The sequence below is a fragment of the Balaenoptera musculus genome, chromosome 12 (genome assembly GCF_009873245.2).
Source record: "Balaenoptera musculus isolate JJ_BM4_2016_0621 chromosome 12, mBalMus1.pri.v3, whole genome shotgun sequence".
NCBI classification, from domain to species: Eukaryota; Metazoa; Chordata; class Mammalia; order Artiodactyla; family Balaenopteridae; genus Balaenoptera; species Balaenoptera musculus.
The window spans coordinates 9,082,805-9,101,958 of NC_045796.1; the positions used below are offsets into that span (position 1 = coordinate 9,082,805).

At 50.6% G+C, this 19,154-nt stretch overlaps 2 protein-coding genes across 4 annotated transcripts in view; one reads left to right on the forward strand and one right to left on the reverse strand.

Moving 5' to 3' along the window:
• EZR (ezrin) overlaps window positions 1-2,951 on the forward strand; it is a 48,590-nt gene extending 45,639 nt beyond the window's left edge. For both annotated transcript variants that reach the window (XM_036872033.1, XM_036872032.1), the window contains 4 exons: window positions 306-466; window positions 721-813; window positions 2,099-2,350; window positions 2,441-2,951. In XM_036872033.1, the coding sequence (XP_036727928.1) occupies window positions 306-466; window positions 721-813; window positions 2,099-2,350; window positions 2,441-2,605 (671 nt within the window). In that variant the 3' untranslated portion in view covers window positions 2,606-2,951. The remainder of the gene's footprint in view (window positions 1-305; window positions 467-720; window positions 814-2,098; window positions 2,351-2,440) is intronic.
• Window positions 2,952-3,199: 248 nt separating this feature from the next.
• SYTL3 (synaptotagmin like 3) overlaps window positions 3,200-19,154 on the reverse strand; it is an 82,231-nt gene continuing 66,276 nt past the window's right edge. Inside the window, exons 10-16 of one of the 2 annotated variants that reach the window (XM_036872031.1) lie at window positions 12,750-12,852; window positions 9,553-9,723; window positions 7,440-7,545; window positions 6,404-6,509; window positions 5,243-5,448; window positions 4,366-4,505; window positions 3,200-4,051 (exon numbers count right to left, since the gene is read on the reverse strand). In XM_036872031.1, coding sequence (XP_036727926.1) covers window positions 4,396-4,505; window positions 5,243-5,448; window positions 6,404-6,509; window positions 7,440-7,545; window positions 9,553-9,723; window positions 12,750-12,852 — 802 coding nt within the window. In that variant the 3' untranslated portion in view covers window positions 3,200-4,051; window positions 4,366-4,395. Of the gene's footprint in view, window positions 4,506-5,242; window positions 5,449-6,403; window positions 6,510-7,439; window positions 7,546-9,552; window positions 9,724-12,749; window positions 12,853-19,154 lie in introns of both variants that reach the window. The other variant, XM_036872030.1, reaches the window with a different exon arrangement.

The window sequence follows — 19,154 nt, forward strand, 5'->3', positions numbered from 1 at the left end:
GTCACCGGAGCTGTGCTGCTTCTCCCCGGCTATAAGCTGCAACCCGGGCGCGTTTCTGGGGAGAGCAGCACCACGAGGGTGCGGCCGGGCCCGGGCCGGGGGAGGGCGGTTTCACCACCGTGAGCGTTCCCTTCAGTGTCCCGGGGAGAAGAGGTCCCGGCACCGTGGAACTCGGTCCACCGCTTTGCAGCGTTGGTGTGTTCACGCTCGTGTCCCACCCGCTCCCCTCTGGGTGGGAATTCGGGGCAAGACTGCAGGGTCCCTGGCAGGAGCCTTGAGCAGCTCTGCTTCTGCGCTGTGTCCAGAGCTCTCGGACCAGATCCAGCGAGCACTAACGCTGGAGGAGGAGAGGAAGCGGGCGCAGGCGGAGTCCGAGCGCCTGGAGGCGGAGCGCCTGGCCGCGCTGCACGCCAAGGACGAGCTGGAGAGGCAGGCGGCCGACCAGATCAAGAGCCAGGAGCAGCTGGTAGGGGGCGCGGCCTCGGGCACTGAAAGAGGGACACCTGCCTTATGATAATTGGCATCGGGGCTGTAAGGTGACCTGCCTGAGGGTGTAGGGTGGCCCGTGGGGAGGGGCCCTGCGGTGGTTGGCCCTCGGGCGGCGGGCGGACACCGCTGGATGGGGACGCGGCGCCACGTACCAAAATACGTGACCCTTCGTTCGCGAGTGGCCTGCCGCAAGCGTTCCGGAAATCACCTCGGCTCCCGCTCCTTTCCCAGGCCACGGAGCTCGCCGAGTACACCGCCAAGATCGCCCTCCTGGAAGAGGCGCGGCGGCGCAAGGAGGACGAGGTGGAGGCGTGGCAGCTCCGGGTGAGCGCTGGCGAGGACGCGGTGGATCAGCTGGGGCACCGAGCGCCACTCGCTCACCGTGCTCTGGCCGCCCCCGTCGGGAACTAGCTTGGTGTGGGGTTACGCGGTGCCCCCAGCGGCGGCCACGGTGCCTGCGCGGAGCCCTCCTGCCGCTCCCAGCGCCGGTCCTCGCGCGTGGCGCACGCGTGGGAAGACCTGGATCCTGGGGGTCTCCAGGCTCTGCCGGGCCGGCGGCCTCGCCTCTGAGGCTCGGTTTCCTTGCGGATCGAGACGAGCAGTACCCGACTTTTAAGGACCCCCAGGGCTTTAGTCAGTTTTCGCTGTAATAGAACCGCGTTCGTTCCGGCGTCGGGGCGCCTGTCTTCATCCGGGAGCCCCCTTGCGTACCGGGACTGCGCTGTGGGTCGGGTTCAGAGTGTAGACTACGGCCAGGCCGTGGGGCTCCTCTCCCCTCCCCAGCTCTTTCCACGCCTCCCCCTCCGCGGTGGTCCCATCTGGGGACGGCCGGCACCTCCCCCTCTCGGGTCTTCACCCCCGCCCCATCCCCCAACTCTAGCTGTGTGCAGAACACTTTAGTCCTTAGGTTTTCGGAGAAAGTGCTGCTTATAAAGCATTAAATGAGAGGAACTGGTTACAAAACAGGTACAAGCTAAGCATGTCTCGGGGTCAGGATGGTGACGAGGTGGGCGGGGTGAGTGTGCGGACCCCCAGGAGTTGCTGGAAGGACTACTGGGTGGCGGGTAAGAAGGGCTTGAGCTGGGGGCTGGCAGGCCGGGAGGGGCTTGATAGCAGCGGCCGCGCAGGGAAAGAACAAACCAAACACCTGAAGAGCATGCTGGCGTGCTCTTCAGTGGCTGGAGGGTTTGCTTCTTTAACAATTTTTTTTTCCAAAAGTATATGCAGTGAACATATACAGGGACTACAGACATAAAAAAGTTATAGTACTTAGAAAAATGTCAAGACCTGGCATGACAGTTTCTCTTGGTGCCATGGGCACAGTTGATACCTGGTCAGGGGATCTGGGTCCCCAGACCTGGAAGAGGCTGCACAGACCAGGGCCACCTGGTCAGCCACATTCCTGGCCCCTCGGCTCTGTGCTGCTTCAGGCCACGCGCATCCAGCCCCCAGGAGAAGGGGGTGGGGGGGGCGGGGGGGAGCGGAATCCTTCTTCTCTTAGCACGGACCGTGGGCCTTCTTGTAGAGAAAAGGTGGCTCTTAAGAAAATGGTCCAAACACGAGGTTCCCCGTGAAAGGTTCTCAGCTGTCCCTTTATCTGCTTTCAAAGGCCAAAGAAGCCCAGGATGACCTGGTAAAGACCAAGGAGGAGCTGCACCTGGTGATGACCACGCCCCCGCCGCCTCCGCCCCCAGTGTACGAGCCCGTTAACTACCACGTCCAGGAGAACCCGCAGGAGGAGGGCACGGAGTACACGGGCTACAGCGCCGAGCTGTCCAGTGAGGGCATCCTGGACGACCGCAACGAGGAGAAGCGCATCACCGAGGCCGAGAAGAACGAGCGCGTGCAGCGGCAGCTGAGGGTGAGCGCGATGCGGGCCGGGCCCCCTTCCCCCCAGAGGGGCGGGCTCCGTGTGGGGCGTCGAGCTGACCCAGGCTGCTTCGCGTTGCAGACTCTGACCAGCGAGCTGTCCCAGGCCAGAGACGAGAACAAGCGGACCCACAACGACATCATCCACAACGAGAACATGAGGCAAGGCCGGGACAAGTACAAGACGCTGCGTCAGATCCGCCAGGGCAACACCAAGCAGCGCATCGACGAGTTCGAGGCCATGTGAAGGGCGCCGCCGCCCGGGCTCCGCGGAGCGAGGGCCGCTGGCCGACTCTAACGCATAACTTGTATTGATCGTTCTCGAAACCTACAGCCCTCATCGTCCTCCAGGCCCTTTAAAAAGAGAGTAGTTATTTCAGTGGGAATGTTCTAGGGCTGGGAGTTTATTTTTCCCAACTGTATCATAGTGCCAAACAGGCCTGATTTTTATTTTTATTATGATTAAATCACTTCCTGTTTTATGCTTGGAGCAGGACTGAATCAATTAAGATGCCTGTAATGTCTGAATAACTAACTCCGTGCTGGCATGCGTGATACGAGATTCCATATAATTAAAACCACATCGTGGCTTATATTCTGTGCCATACTTTTTTCTATTTGAAATTAGCTGAAATTGATTTCTTGATTTCTATGAAGGATGCATCTTTGTATATTTGGTTTTTGAAGGGTGAAATTTTTGAAAAGTCTGAAGCACTCACACACACACTTGCCCACACAATTTCCTTCCTCCAGGCCTTCAGTTCAGTTGATGAAATCCTGTGATCATTCGATCACTCAGGATAAACAATGCAGGAGACTGTACTCTTGGATAATAATTCTTTTTCTTTCTTTTTTTGCTTAACAGTTAGAGGGCTACATTGTTGGACTTATACACCTAAATAATGATCAGCTGTAGAGTATAGTATTTATATGTAAGTGATAATGTGGGTTTGTAACATTAGTTTAAAAAAGGGAGTTTCATTCTGTATATTTTGTTACCTTTTACAGAATAATAAAAATTACATATTAAAAACCATGTAACCATAGCACTTAATCTGATGTGACCTGAGGGCAGTAATGAAGCTGATTAACTGCTATAATCTCATCTGGGAAAATGGCTTTTTACTTTTAGTGTTCCTTGTGCGTGTAATTGACTATGCGCAATTTGACTTTCCTGTCAGAGCTGCTTGTTTGGAAAAGGACTCGCAGGCTGTTCTGCTAATTCAGACTCCAGCCGTGAGGGCCCTCTTGACCCGGTCAGCATCTCAGTCCTTCCACAAGCAGAACCTGCTCCGACCCCCTTCCTCTCCCGGCCACGTCCTTGAAGAGGCGGCAGGTGTCCGCACGCACTCGGCGCCGCTTCTGCTCACTCGCGTCCACTCGCGTCCTACCTTTCCATGCTCTGCTCGGTCCTTTTCCTTTCAGATGTCCCGTGAGGATGAACCCAAGGCCTGCAGGCTGCGGCGGCGGGTGTCTCCGGGCAGGTGCTGCTGGAGCAGCCCTTCTCGGACTCAGCGCCCGCGCAGCCTGGCAGCCGCGCGGTGTGGGGCTGGGCCGCCCGCGGGTGACCTTAGCGCTGACCCACCGGAAACGGGCACCCCTCGGCACCCCGTGGGGACGGCTGACCTCCTCCAGAAACGGTTTTCCACAGCAGAATGGTAGGAATTGACTACCCACCACATTCTTCTTTTCCCTTTGAAACGCACATAACAAGGCCATAATTTTCGCTGTTTGATAAGCACAGGGAGACCGGGGTAACTGCTGAACATTTATTGAAATCAGGTCGTTTTCCACATCTCTCAAAGCACAGATAACCAACCTGAGACTTAACTAACGTAGCATCGATAATGGTTCCATCTAAATACACACAGAGGAACGTGGAAGAACGTCTCAGCGGCAGGACGGCTGTAGACGGGGAGAGCTCACACTCCCCAGGGCCCTTCCCCACCCTCCACCCACCCCGTGCCCGCACGCCCAGCCCCGCAGCCGACCATCAGGCCCCGGCACCTGAAACCCCGCTGCGCCCGGAGCCTCCGGTCAGTGCAGGGTGAGAGTCATGTCTGTCCACAGGTTGGGGCTGGAAAGCACTTTCTGCCACTGGAGCTTTGATTGTGAGCACGAGTCTGCGCCGCCCGCTGGCTCTTCCTCTGTGTGCGAGCGAAGGGACAGATTAGTGATGGCGGCCAGGGGACACTCACCGTCCTTTTGCAGCTTTTTTAAAAAGGACCAGCGGCAAAGTATACCGTAACTTTTCACCAGAACTTAAGACCATATTAAAATGTGCCCCGCCAGTAAGGAGAGGAGTTCCTTAGAGGAAAGGGTGTCCTTTGGACAGTGTTCCTTTTAAAACAAATTGTAATTTAACAGTGAGTCTCGTTTCTCTTCAGTGGTCTCGGAGGCCCTGGGAAGGTGTGCAGGTGTTTTGGTTGTGACGGTGTTGGGGGGCCCTGCTGCCCCCCCGTGAAAAGCCAGCAGCACTCCTGCTGAGTGACACTGAAAAGCACCACCCTCTCTACTCCCTCTGTTAATGAAATACTTTCTGAATTGCCATTTGTTTGGGTTAAGAAGATATTCTCCTTTAGGAAAATAATCCTTGTATGATTGACGGCCAGAAACAAAAGCAAATACTGTACCCAGCCCATTTTGAGACCTTGAATTTTTGTTTCTTTAGCAGATCTAAATCTCATTTAAATCGTTGAAATGCCTTGCTGTATTACCGCTCAGTTGTAAAGTAAAAGCTAGACTAAGTAATTTCCATTTATGATGGGTTAGGCAGTCACCTGCCATCATGGAAACACTTTTTCTTTTAATAGTATCCATGTAGGTAGGACAGTCACTAAGGATCACCGATGCAGCTTGGGCCTAATAAATATCTCAGACTTACTGGAACCAAGCCTGGCGCCTCCCAGCAAGCGGTCGTTCACACCGAAGGTGGCCTGGTCCCAAACGGTTAATTCTAGGGTGGACTGCCTCAGCTGAGAAGGGGTGACCCCTTTGAAAACGAAGGAGTGCTTCCACTGGGGACAGGCTTGCTTCTTCAGGACGGGGGACTTCAGTCTCAACCTCTGCTGATCTGGCAGAGTGAGACAGCTGCACAAGGAAATAGATTCAAACCCTGTAAGCTCTGCCCGCCACACGGCCCCCTCTCTCTGTTGGTACTTGCTCTTCAGTGAGACTGAGTGCTCAGAAAAGTGCTAAACCCACTTGCAGAACAAAAATTGCGAGCAAGGAACAAGAATGGGAATTTTGAGATCTGGCTACGTGACCTCTCACTAGGATGTTCCAAATTTCTCTTAGAGCTGAATTCTGTTCCGCGTACTCTATTAAGGGAACTTTGGGATTCTAGGCCACGTGGCCCTTGTCTTAATCCGCCTCCTTGGTATGACGACCACCAGGCGACAAGGAGGCTCCTTAGACCTGCTACCCAGGGACCAGGACCCTGCACCCACGTTGTCTCCTTTAACCCTGTTCTCAGGAAAGTAAACGCAGAAGGGCTAAGTCACTTGCTCAAGGCCGTACAGGTAAGTGGAGGGAAGGCTTAGGAGATGAACTCAGTTCTGTCTGGGTGAGGTAAGCCATCATTTTTCCATTGTGTCACCGACTGGGGATTCAGCAATTCTATATACTTATTCATGGTGTTTGCTTTACTTTTGGAGACACCATTACACCTGAAGTGAATAAGAATGAAGCACGAAGTCATCCGTCTCACTGTTAATCCAAGAGGAGATGTTAAGCTAAAGAAATATTTACCAACCACACTGCTTTCCCCTTGCCCCACTCAGTCCCTAGGGCTGATGTACTGATGTCACAAGGACTGATAAGATTGGGGTTTAGTTTAAGATGTGGTATTCCAAAGCCAGCCTCAGCACTCCCAAGTCCCATGAATTCTTGGAAACTCGTCTTTAACACGCATTATGTCGGATTTTCATAGGAAAGCTAAAATAAGTTCAAAATGGCTGACACTTTTTGGTGTTCCCTTACAGGAACTATGCCATATATGTAACAGATCATCAATAAATCATATTTGATTAAATGTAATACTTACCCCTTAACAAATGAGTTTAAGGTACCATCTGAGCGCACAGGTAAATTCTTGGCTCCCAGCACTACCAAACAGAGCTGACCGTTATGTGACAGCTGATCTCCCGTCCCTGGAAGGAAAGCTGGCATTTACCGTCAGCACTACTTCTGCGGCACGCGATGGCACCACCCCAAACCGGCAGCCTAACCCGAGGGTGGGTTACAGCCCTCGGATCCCGAGCGCGCGCGAGCAGAGCACGCCCACCGCGAGCGCACACGCCGTCCCGCTGCGCGGTCAGCACGGCGGCAGCAGGGAAGGACTTGAAGTCCCGGGAGCCGGAAGCTGCCGAGAGTAACGAGGGACCAAGGAGAGGCGGAGGCAGGAGCGTGAGCCAGCTGTGGCCAGTGGGCTGGGGAGGAGACCCCTGATAGAGGGGCTGCCGCGGACCACAGGGACCGTGCTGCTGGCCTGCTGGGGGCCCTGTGAGCCCGGCAGCAGAACTCCCTCTTCTGTCAGGAAGTCACGAATAAGGTCGTGGAAGTGCTCCTCCCCCGTCTTCACTCTCCACCCTCGTCTCTTCCACGTGCCCCACGTTGTGAGTGAGTGACGCCTCCTGAAGCTCCTCGAGGACCTTGATCCTGCCGTGCCACCGCTGCTCCCGTGGCCCAGGAGCAGGGAGCTGGCCACCCGGAGCCTTGCAGGCGCCTGAACCTGGAGGTGGGGACGAGCTCCCGGCCGTCACGCAGGTGGTCAGTCTGCGAGGGGGGCCCAGCGGGACTGTTTCCCCAGGCAGGCCAGGCGAGCCGGCCCCCTGGGAGGAAAGCCTCGGGGCAGGTGTCCTAGGAGCCCGTGAAGCAGGCACCACGGGCCTGGCTTTGGTCGCTCGTTTCCCTTCTAAGCCGAGGCTTCCAGGGAACCCGCCTCCCAGGCTGGGCTTCGCGGGTTGGGTGGGAGTTACTGGGCCACGTGGGATCGGGGGTGGCGGGAGGAAACGCTGGGAAACTGCCCAGGCTCTGGGGACAGTGACAGACAAACGTTTGCGGGGCTGGCGGCCACCCACCTTCTTGAGCCTCCTGGAGCTTTCTGGGCCCTGCAGGGAGGACCAGTTTGGCCCGGACTACAAGCTCTCCGTTTTTCGTGGGAACGCTGTCTTCGTCTTTCTCTGCCTGTGGGAAGAGCGGGATTCCCCAGACCCAGAATCTCCTGGGCTTCTCTCACTGCCTCAGCTCTGTCCATAAGTGTCCCCTTCCAACCTCCCCCTGCCAAGCCTCTGCGGGCCTGGGGGAGCCCCAGGTGGTGTGGGCACACCTGTGGCAGGGCTGGGCTTCCTTCCGTTTGGGGACGTTTCATTCCTACCCTCACCAACCCCAGCTCTGCCACCCCGGCAGACGCAGCCCACCAGAGGCAGTTGAGCCGAGGACGCAGAGGGGCTGCAAGGCCCTGGCACGTCCCCACGGGATGGCCTTAAGAAAGCCCGGACACACCCAAAGCTGAAAAAGTAAAACAAAACAAGCCCACATCGATTCCACCCAGGTTAGTAAAGGTTCGAGCTACCTGTCCGTGCCAGGGGCTGCGGCAGGCCCGGGAAACCGCGGGGTCCAGGGCTCCCCCGTCTGCTGAGTCGGCCCCGCCCACCCCAGAACCCACACTGAGGACCCAGGCGGCTTCTCTGGTCGCGAGTGATTTCTGCCAGAAAGTGAGCGAAGGAGGGGCTTGGAGAGGGCGACGGTGACCCCATCAACATTTCACCCAGCGGGGTGAGGGTGGGACGCTGGGAAGCGCCTAGATTCATCCGGTGCCACCGGCAGGGAGGAGCAGCCTCCACCCTCAGCATCCCCACGGTCCCCTCCTGTCAGGGCCGAGGGCGCAGGCCCGTGAGTGGACCCCCGCCCCGATCCAGCGTGGGCTGTCACTACCTAGTAGCTGGGATTAGGAGGGACACCTTTCAGTCTGGTGATTTCTGTTCCTCGCCTGCTTATCAAAACTTGACCAGCCTTGGTGGCAGCCTGCCTTGACCCGAGTAAGGGATCCTGGGGGGAGAAGGCGGGAAGGGCCCCTCGAGCGCAGGGGAGACCACATCTGGCAGGGAAAATCAGGAAAGCCTTCATGGAGGAGGTGGGATTTAAGGACCATCTTGGGCAGACCTTAGACTGCAGAAAGCATTCCAAGCGGATATTCCCAAGTGGAGTTCTGAAGACGGGCTCAGGTTCTGAGAAGAGGAAGCGCAGGGCACCGGAGGGTGAGTGTGCGGGCTCGCAGACCCCACAGAGAAAAGAGACAGGAGGCCCCGGGCTTAACCCTGTAGAAACCAGAGATGCTTCTCAGGAGGGCCATCGTGAATCAGAGCCTCCCTGGCTTGGGAGAGGAAAACAGGGGTAAAATGGCACCGGGGACCCTCGTAAAGACTCAGCCTCCCTGCCAGGCTTTCACTGGTGGGACTGCACATCCTGCTGCCATTTCTTAGGAGGTGGCAGAGCCCACGTTTTCTGCCCCTTCACGATCTCACATCTTGGATCTTGGCACAGAAATGCACAAAGCAGCCGCCCCAAGAAACGCTACCCTTTCTCCCCAGCCTCTCCCTCTCACCTGCGTGGCCACCAGCCAGCTCTGCTCTCCCAGCCTATCCGACACGGAACCCCTGGCCCTGCCTTCCTGGGGGCACTGGGTCCAGTCATTCTCACCTGTTACTGTTTGGGAACACTGCTTGGTTGGGAGTGAAGACACAATACACGAGAGCCTGCAGTCTGAGGCGGGTCCCACCAGCAGGGCAGCCTGCTGACCCCAGGTGTAGGCTTTGGCCCAAGAAGGTCAAGACCTCCTCCGCTGGCAATAAGTGACCCTGAATTCTGGGAAGCGCGTGGACCCACCAGGCCGGATCCACGCTGATGTCTGGGCCACACTGAGGGTGGGACTATTCGGGACCTTGAACAAACCCGAGCAGGTAAGAGTCCCTCAGCCCAACCCCCACCGGCCCCACACCCCCGGGGCCCCGGCCGTGAGCCTCTGCTCCCCGGAAGCTCCTACTGCAGAGTCACAGGCTGGCAGGTGTGCACTGGGTCCTGGGTCCCAGGCTCCCCAGGTGGGTTTTCTCTCCTTGGATCCCCTTTGAAAAGTGGGTTTGGTTCTCGCGTGGGATGGTGGTAGGGGCTGCCCAGTCCCAAAGCAGACATCACCTTGGCCTGGAGCGGATACCAGCGGGCAGACTGGGTCGTGCGGTCCTCGAAGTCCCACGTGGCCAGAGGGATGACCACTTCTCCAAGAAACACCCTCCGGGCGAGCGTGCCCAGGTGCCACACAGACACCCGCAGCTGCCGGGTGGCCAGCTCGGTAGGCTCCACCTGGTACTGCGGAGGGGGAACAGACAGTCAACCTGGGCACCTGAGCCGCAGCTCCCAGGCCCACAGCTCCCAGACTGACCACAGCACCCGGGCCACAGCACCCAGGCCACAGCTCCCAGACTGACAGCACTCAGGCCACAGCACCCAGGCCCACGGCCCCAGGCCACAGCAAGCAGGCCGCAGCTCCCAGACTGACAGCACCCAGGACCACGGCCCCAGGCCACAGCAAGCAGGCCACAGCTCCCAGGCCCACAGCTCCCAGATGATTTTTAGTCTGTTCCCCTCAATTCCATGGCCCATTTCCAACTCTGCCCCTTGTTCCATACTCTATCTTTAAACTCTAAATTCATCTAGTTATTTCCTTCATGGCTACATGCCCCATCAGTCCAGTCCAGGCCAACAGTGCACCGTGCTGTGTCTGCTCCCTCTCAGAACGAGCTACTCTGGGGAGGAAAGCTGACCGTCCCCGCAGGCCCGCCCTCCTTGGGGCAGCTGCATCGTCTCCACCCGCTCTGCACGCTGGGCAGCCCTCCTCGATTCCCTTGGAAACACAGGCCTGCTTCTCTTTGGGTCCTGACTCCTTCCTTTGGTTGACTGAGTCTGTGTTTTAAAATTAGACCTAGAGGCTTCCCTGGTGGTGCAGTGGTTAAGAACCCTCCTGCCAATGCAGGGGACACGGGTTTGAGCCCTGGTCCAGGAAGATCCCACATGCCACAGAGCAACTAAGCCCGTGCGCCACAACTACTGAGCTTGCGCTCTAGAGCCCGCAAGCCACAACTACTGAGCCTGCGCTCTAGAGCCCGTGAGCCACAACTACTGAGCCTGCGCACCTAGCGCCCGTGCTCCACAACAAGAGAAGCCACCGCAATGAGAAGCCCATGCACTGCAATGAAGAGTAGGCCCCGCTCGCTGCAACTAGAGAAAGCCCACACACAGCAACAAAGACCCAATACAGCCAAAAATAATAAACAAAATTAATTTTAAAAAATTTAAAAATAACATAAAAAATTAAAAATTTAAAAATAACATAACATAACATAAAATCATATAACATAAAGGAAAATAAGACCTATTTTCCATTGCCTGTTAGGTCCACAAGGCCGTGCCAGCAGACCCTGGATTGCTAGCTTCCACAGGGTACCAAGTGTAACCGATGCCAGAGAACAAGGATAAGGCAACAGCCAACGACACCCAGATCTGGTGTCTTGTTTCATCCCTCCCAGGCCCCCCACTGAGTGGCCTTCAAGGGGAGTGCCAGCACCCCTTGGAGTGCAGAAAGCCTCCCCAAGGAGTGTTCTACTTAGAAAACTTGGAGGATCAGTTTCTAGATCCTCAACTTTCACATGCACTTTTCTCAAAACTGGTGAAGATAGTTCTCACACCTGGAATCTTACTCCTGTGCCCTGCCCCAGGGGTGCAACCTCAGGGGGAATTTGAAATACTGGTTTCTGCCAAACTGTTAATGATTGCTCAGCTTCTTCATCTTCCCACCTTTTCCATCTTATACATATCTCTATGAAGGCTAAGCCTGGGTCTGTGTTCTACATTTAGAATGAAGACACTGATTCTTTTCAATGCATCTGGAAAGTTTTTCAGGATAACCAAAATATTCACAATATACTAGATAAAACCAATGGATAAAAAATTGTAGGTGATTTCTTTGAGATTCTGGGTGCATTTTAAATAAGGTAGTTAAAACTTTAAAAATCGAAGTATATAATGAAGTATTTAAAATACAGTCAATCCTCATCTTTGTCTCGTTTCATAAAATAGGAAATATTTGTCTGCCTCTGTCTCTGTTTAGTATGAAATACCTTAAACCTGTGATGAATAATTTTATATATCAGCTTACACCTTTGAGAGGGTACAGAGCTTTTCAAAATTCTGTTAGCAGGTACAGAGCTTTTCAAAATTCTGTTAGCAGGTACATGAGCAAAACCACATGAAGACTAGTGTCCAGTAATTCGCTACCAGAGTGTCCCAGACGAGCAGCCCCTTAGGCCCTGCCCACACTTGCTGAATCACAATCTGCTTTAACAAAAATCCCTTGGGGAGTCCTTATGAACATAAATTTTGTGAAGGACTGCCAGTCCATCATGGGTCACAGCTGTACTTTCAAGTACTCTCTAAGCCTCAGTCTCCCTACAGCTAAATGAGGATTCCAACACCTGGCTCAGAGGGCATATAAAGTACTTGGCCACGGTAGGCGCATGGAAAACAATGGCTATTTTCATGTCTCGAACAGGACTCTTGTGCCAGCTACCCAGATGGCCCCTGGTTGGGAGTTCACAAATGCTCCTATTTGCCAAGGAAGGCAAACAAAAGTCCTCCCCCTTCTCAGGCTTGACACATGGGATCCCCGGGCTACCCAGCCTTGAGTGGGTACATCTCTGTGCATCTGGACTATTCTTCCACCTCTAACACCTACCTGCCATCTGCACTCACCAGACATCACCTCCAATTTTCCATCCTGAATCCCAGCAGGAGGCACTCCCTCCCTGATCTCTGCCCTAAACCACAAGTCACATTTCTTAGCACCAAAGAAAATGAAAACCCAAACAATTCCTCTAGACCTTTTTTTTCATAAAATGGCTTTTTTTCATAAAATAAGAAGAAATCTAGGTATACCAGATATTATCTTCATAAAAGTACTTCTTCATCATAATAACTCAGCAGTTTCATTTACAGGGTCCCTTGCTCGAGGATACCTCTCTGATAGGCATAAAAATTCAACAGGACAAACCAATTTTAGAAACTGAGAGGCAGGCAGTTTCATTTTTACCATTTTCTCGCAAATCATTAATCAAAGGCCATTCTCAAGTCCAGCAGACTCTGCACTTTTTCTGTACAAAGGCTGATATTTATTTTCTACCACTTGCCACTGATTGACAGAGCCCTGCAGAAATGTCTAAGTGTCTGCACTTACATTTAACTGACTCAAGAGTTTAGAAGAACCATCCGCTGGACTCTGGCCCCAGGGGCCCATCCCGGGATGGGGAGACTCAGCACATGAATATTTGTCCAGCAAGTACCTTCAAGGTCTCCTGAAAGGTCGGCTCCACCGTGTTCTTTTGGACTCCAGTCTTGCGTTTTCCCTGGGAGGATCTGTCAGGCAGCAGATAGGTCTTTACATACCTAGTGGCCAAACACAGACAGGACAGGGTGAAAAGCTCAGCGTCGGGGGCCGACAAAGGGTTCAGGAGGAGAATCACACGTCAGCGTTTTCTTTACCCTGCTTCCCGCTGCATTTGAGGTTGACAGAAAGGGCTTAGCGGCCGCCACTGACGGTGAACAATGACACTGCTGGGTGCACAGCCCCTGGCTTACGCAGTCCCTGGCTGTAAGCCTCGGGAATGTTCCTGGGGGTGTGAAGCTCCCCTGCTTTCCCCTCACGCCCTACTCCTGGAATCTGGATCGCTCACCACACGCCATCACCTGTCACTGGGTGACGACCAGGGAACCAGAGGCTCCCAGGGCTCTGTGGGTGGCAGATTTCTAACCCACCTGGACGCCGAGGCTGTGTGCCAGCTTGTCCTCCCTCCACGCACCTCTTCTCCCCAACCCGCAAGAAAAAAAAGTTGAAATGGAAAGTGAATGCCTCACACTTTGGCTTTCCCTGTGTGGCCTCAGACACCGCGTCCTGCCTGCTGAGGACTGGTGTTCCCGAGCCCCCGCCCTGGGTCTGGAGGCCACGCCAGCCGAGGACGCCTGACCAAGGCCAGCCCCGCACTGCCCCCTGCCCACTCCATGAAGCTCCGTCCCAAGCCGATCCCTCCACTCAGGTCCCAAGACTGCCCTTCCTGGCTCTTCCAGCAGCTTTATTGATGCAGTGACACCACTTGCCCAGGTCCTATACCTACAGGCTAGAAACAGGCTCAACTTTCTCAAAGCAATGAAGAGCAGGAACCCTCCCTTGACCTGGGTTTCCCCTGGAGCCCCAGTCTCAGGCCTCTTCCCCGCTTTCAGCAGACGTCTTAGAAAAGTACTCAAGGCTCATTGTCACCAATACCTCATTGTTCATTGACTCTGAAATTGTTGACCATTACGAAACCTCACACATGTAAAACAGGAGATATAAAATATACCTGTATAGCTTAAAGCATTACAATAAAATACACGCCCGTGTATCTAGTCGTTAAGTCCTCTATTTCCTTTCTTATCCTCTGTCTGGATGTCCTATCCGTTACTGAGAGTGGAGTATTGACATTTCCAACTATTATTGTAGAACTATTTCTCCCTTCAATTCCGTCAGTTTTTGCTTCTTGTATCTTGATGGTCTGTTATTAGGTACACAGACATTTGTAATTGTTGTATCATCTTGCTGTATTGAACCTATTACTAATACAGAACGTCCTTTATCTTTTGTAAGCTTTTTTGACTTAAAGCCTATTTTGCCTGATACTGGTACAGCCACCTTGCTCACTCTTGGTGACCATCTGCATGGAATATCTTCCATTTGTGTCTCTGGATCTCAAGTGAGTCTCTTGTAGATGGCATATAGTTGGATCTCATGTTTTTATCCATTCTGCCAATTTCTGTCTTTTGACTGGAGAGTCAAATTCATTTGTATTCAAATTAACTACTGATAAGAAGTACTTACTTCTGTCATTTGCTGTTTCTTTTGCCTTACAGCTTTTCTGTCCCTCACTTTCTGCCTTACTGTATTCTTTTGTGTTTAGTTGATTTTCTGTGGTGAAATATTTAAATTCCTTTCTCATTTGTTTTGTTTTGGTTTTTGTTCTATAGCTCTTTTCCCTGTGGCTACCAAGGGGATTACATTTAATATTCTAAAGTTATAAACTCTAATTTGAATTTATACCATCTTAGCCTCAGTAACATACAAGAACTCTGCTCCTTCTCAGCTCCATCCTCACCTCTTTCCACTGCTGATGTCACAAAAATACATCTGTATATATGTGTGACCAAAAACACAAAGTAAGAATTCTTTTAAATGCATTAGTCTCTTAAATTATGTCGAAAACAAAGTGTGGAGTTACAAACCAAAATGACAATAAGAGACCAATAATCTTTTAAAATGTCCTAAGTCATATAAAAAAAAGTGGAATTACTTACCACTGTTACAATAATACTTGCTTTTATAATTGCTAGTGTATTTGCCTTTATTGAGATCTTTATTTTTTCATGTCTTAAGTTACCGTCTAGTGTCATTTCATACACTCTGTCACCTTTTGTTTAGCTGAGGATGTTGTAATTTCTCCCTCACTTTTGAAGAACAGTTGTGCTGTGTTTTTTTGTTTGTTTGTTTTTCCTTTTAGCACCTTGAATATATTGACTCACTGCCTTCTGGCCTCTAAAGTTTCTGATGGGAAATCTGCTGATAATCTTATTGAGGATCCCTAGTACATGACGATTCACTTTCTTGCTGCTTTCGAGATTCTTTGTCTTTGTCTTTCAAATGTTGGTTTATAACGTGTCTCAGCGTGGGTGTCTTTGAGTTCATCATACTTGGAGTTCAAAGAGCTTCTTTGATGTTTATATTCACGTCTTTCACCAAATTGGGGTAGTTTTCAGCCATTATTTCTTCGAGTATTCTCTCTGCCCCTTGCTGTCTCTCTTCTCCTTCTGGGACATATGTTGCGTATGTTGGTCCACTTAATGGTGTCCAGAAGGTCCTTTAGGTTCTGTTTGCTTTTCTTTAATCTTTTTTCTTTCTGTTCCTCAGACTCAGTAATTTCTATCATCCTATCTTCAAGTTCACCTATTCTTTCTTCTTTTTTTAAATTTATTTATTTTATTTATTTATTTTTGGCTGCGTTGGTCTTCGTTGCTGTGCGTGGGCTCTTCTCTAGTTGCGGTGAGCGGGGGCTACTCTTCGTTGTGGTGCGAGGGCTTCTCATTGTGGTGGCTTCTCTTGTTGTGGAGCACGGGCTCTAGGTGCACGGGCTTCAGTAGTTGTGGTTTGCGGGCTCTAGAGCGCAGGCTCAGTAGTTGTGGCACAGGGGCTTAGTTGCTCCGTGGCATGTGGGATCTTCCCAGACCAGGGCTTGAACCCATGTCCCCTGCATTGGCAGGTGGATTCTTAACCACTGTGCCACCAGGGAAGCCCACCTATTCTTTCTTTTACCTGCTCATACCTACCTTTGAATCCCTCCAGTAAATATTTTGTTGTTGTTTAAGGTTTTCTATCTCTTTATTGATATTTCTGTTTTGTTCATACATCATTTTCTTGACTTTCTCCACATCTTTCATTAGTTCTTTGAGCATCCTTAAAACAGTTGTTTTAAAGTCTTTGTCTAGTAAACCTACCATCAGATCTCTTTCAGGGACAGTTTCTGTTGATTTATTTTTTCCCTTTGAATGAGCCATACTTTCCTGTTTCTTTATATGCCTTGTGATTTTTTTGTTGAACACTGGACATGTGTCTAATAATATGTTAACTCTGGAAATCAGATTCTCCCCCTTCCCCAGGGTTTGCTGTTTTTTGTTATTGGTTTTTTAATTGGGTTTTTCATAAATTTATTGATGCAGACTGTCTCTGTGCCAAGGATCAGCCTGAAGTGTAAAATTAAGATATTCTCAGATCTTTTCTGAATCTGAACCTTTCCCTGGGCATGTGTGGTCACTTTTTAATTTTCCTTGTATATACAGTTACTCTTCAATGTCCTGGTCTTTAGTATCTGGTTCCCAAGAAGGGGAAAAAGAGAAAAATGAAGAGGGGAGACAAATAAGGGCACTGGCCCTTTAAATACTTTGTAAATCACTTCAGCCCAAGGAGGAGGGGATTGCAACAATGGGGGGAGGTGGAACAACAACGGCTGCCTGTCTTTTATTTTTGGTACCTCTGTGATCAGAGCCAGCAATCAGAGAACAGGTCCCTGATATTTGGAGGACAGGATCCTTTGCCCACTCTGGCTCCTACAAGCTGTGTTCAAGCTGCGTTCAAGCTGCTCTAGGAACATATGCACAGCTGCCCGCCAAGGGGTTGGGCATAGGGTGGATGGGTAGCTAATACTGTGCTAAGAGCTGGAATTGACTGACATTAATCTCAATTTACCATCCAAGACTCTCCCTGGAAGTCAAAAGCCTTCAAAGGACTCCAGAATTCCAAAACAGTTCCATCAGACAGATTCTGCCAGTGCAGTTGTCTACAGGGGGAGATGGATTCCTGAGGCCTCCTACTCTGCCATCTTTCAGAATCCTCTCTTGACCATGTGTTTCCTTTACAAAGTATTGAGTTTTGTTCTAGCAGGCATTTCACTTACTGGAAACTCAGTTTGATCCTATCAAGGATTGATTTTGCTTAGTTAGGGTGGGTTAGAGAAGCCCTACTACTAAGCTTTTCTTTTCTGGGGTCCACTCAATGCCCCACTCCACTTTGGCTGGTCAGAACGCCAATCTTGGGACTTCCCTGGTGGCACAGCGGTTAAGAATCCACCTGCCAATGCAGGGGACATGGGTTCGATCCCTGGTCTGGGAAGATCCCACATGCCGCAGAGCAACTAAGCCAGTGCACCACAACTACTGAGCCTGTGCTCTAGAGCCCGCGAGCCACAACTGCTGAGCCCATGCACCACAATTACTGAGCCCACACGCTACAAGTACTGAAGCCCGTGTGCCTAGAGCCCATAGTCCACAACAAGAGAAGCCACTGCGGTGAGAAGCCCATACACCACAACGAAGAGTAGCCCCCGCTTGCCCCAACTAGAGAAAGCCCACGCACAACAACAAAGACCCAACACAGCCAAAAATAAAATTAAATTTAAAAAAAACCCAAAAAACACCAATCTTTCCCAGCACTGTGCAACTCCCAGATTTTTCATTCAGCTTACCACCCTCCAGTAGCTATCCTCTGACAGACCTCATGAAATCTTGTCCTGTATCTGAACAGCTTAGTATTTGGCCAAAGCCTCAAGGGATCCCTATGTGGATTTTAGGTCTACTTCTCTATGCACTTCCCACCTCACCCGCTTAAGAATAATATTTGTTGAATGTTTATTATGTTCTCAACACTGTTCTGAAGACTTAATACAGGCTAGTTCAGGGAAACACAACAATCCTTTGAAGTAGGTGATAATATAACCTCCACGTTACAGTGAGGACACCGAGATATGGAGAGGTTGAATAACTTACCAGAGGTCAAACCCTGTAGAAAATTATGGGAGAGACCCAACATGCTTGGAAGGTCAAGGATTGAATAAATAGAGCTGATGGGATTGGAAATGAGTCTGAAGAATGGACAGGATTGTGATTTCCACTTACGAGAGTAGCACAGGGGAAACGGTCTCAGAACAAACATGAGAAAAGCCTCATATTTGGTAAAAGTCAGGGAATCGTTTTGGAACAGTGACTATTCCAATTTCCCCGGGGCAGAAGGTACAGATAGGGGAAAAAAAGAAATTAAGACTAGAAATATAGGAGGAAGCTGTCACGGAGAACCATACGTGCTACAGCAATGCACCTAACTTGTCTGGCACTGAGGAGCTCCTGAAGATTGCAGAGCAGAGGAGAGTGTGATTGGACCAACGATTGTTTCACCAACGATTGTTTCATCCTTTCACCTAGCTGGTCCTGAAAAGAGTGTGCTAAAAATGTTCCATGGTGGGGGGAAAAAGAAAGGACAAAATGTGGTCCGTACCTTAAACCATGCACAGAAAATCAGTTCCAGCTCTAATATAAAAGGATCTAAGTGGGAAAAAACTCTAATAGAAGAAAACAGAGAAGAATGTATCTATAACCTTCAGGTGGAAATCTCCTACAGACTCAAACAGCAGACATTTTACAGGAAAAGAAGGATAAATTGGACATTATCAAATTCTTTACAAGGAAAGTCATCATAAACAATGTCAGAAAACAAGTAAAGCTAAGAGAAGACATGTGCAATATGTAGAACCAACGGAGAAGTGTCTTGAAAATGGATTTTTAAAAAGCCAAACTCCTGTAAATAAATTTTTAAATGACAAACAATTCGATAGAAAATTGGACAAAAGATATGAAATGGGGAGTTCATAGAAGGGGAGTGTACCTTAAGTGATTAATGCATATATATAAAGTTGCTCATCTTTGTTATTAATCAGTGAGATGCGCGTTAAAATAATGAGACATCATTTCATATCTACCAACTGGAAAAAAATTAATCTCTTTATGGATTGTGTGAGACAGGATTTTAATTTTATTTTTCCTACATGGAAAATCAAATTTCCCAGCACCATTTATTGAAGTTCATCTTTTTTGCATTGATTATTAATAGCCTCTTGATCATTTAAGTCCCCATGTATGCTAAGATCTGTATCTGGACTTTTGATTCTGCTCTATTGACCTCCTTGTCTATCCTTGCACCCATAACACATTGTTTGAATTAGTAAGCTTTATGATAATTCTTAATATGTCTTTTTATTTTTATTTATTTATTTATTTATTTTACAATTACCTTGGTTATTCTTGGACTTTTACTTTTCCATATGAACTTTAGAATCAAT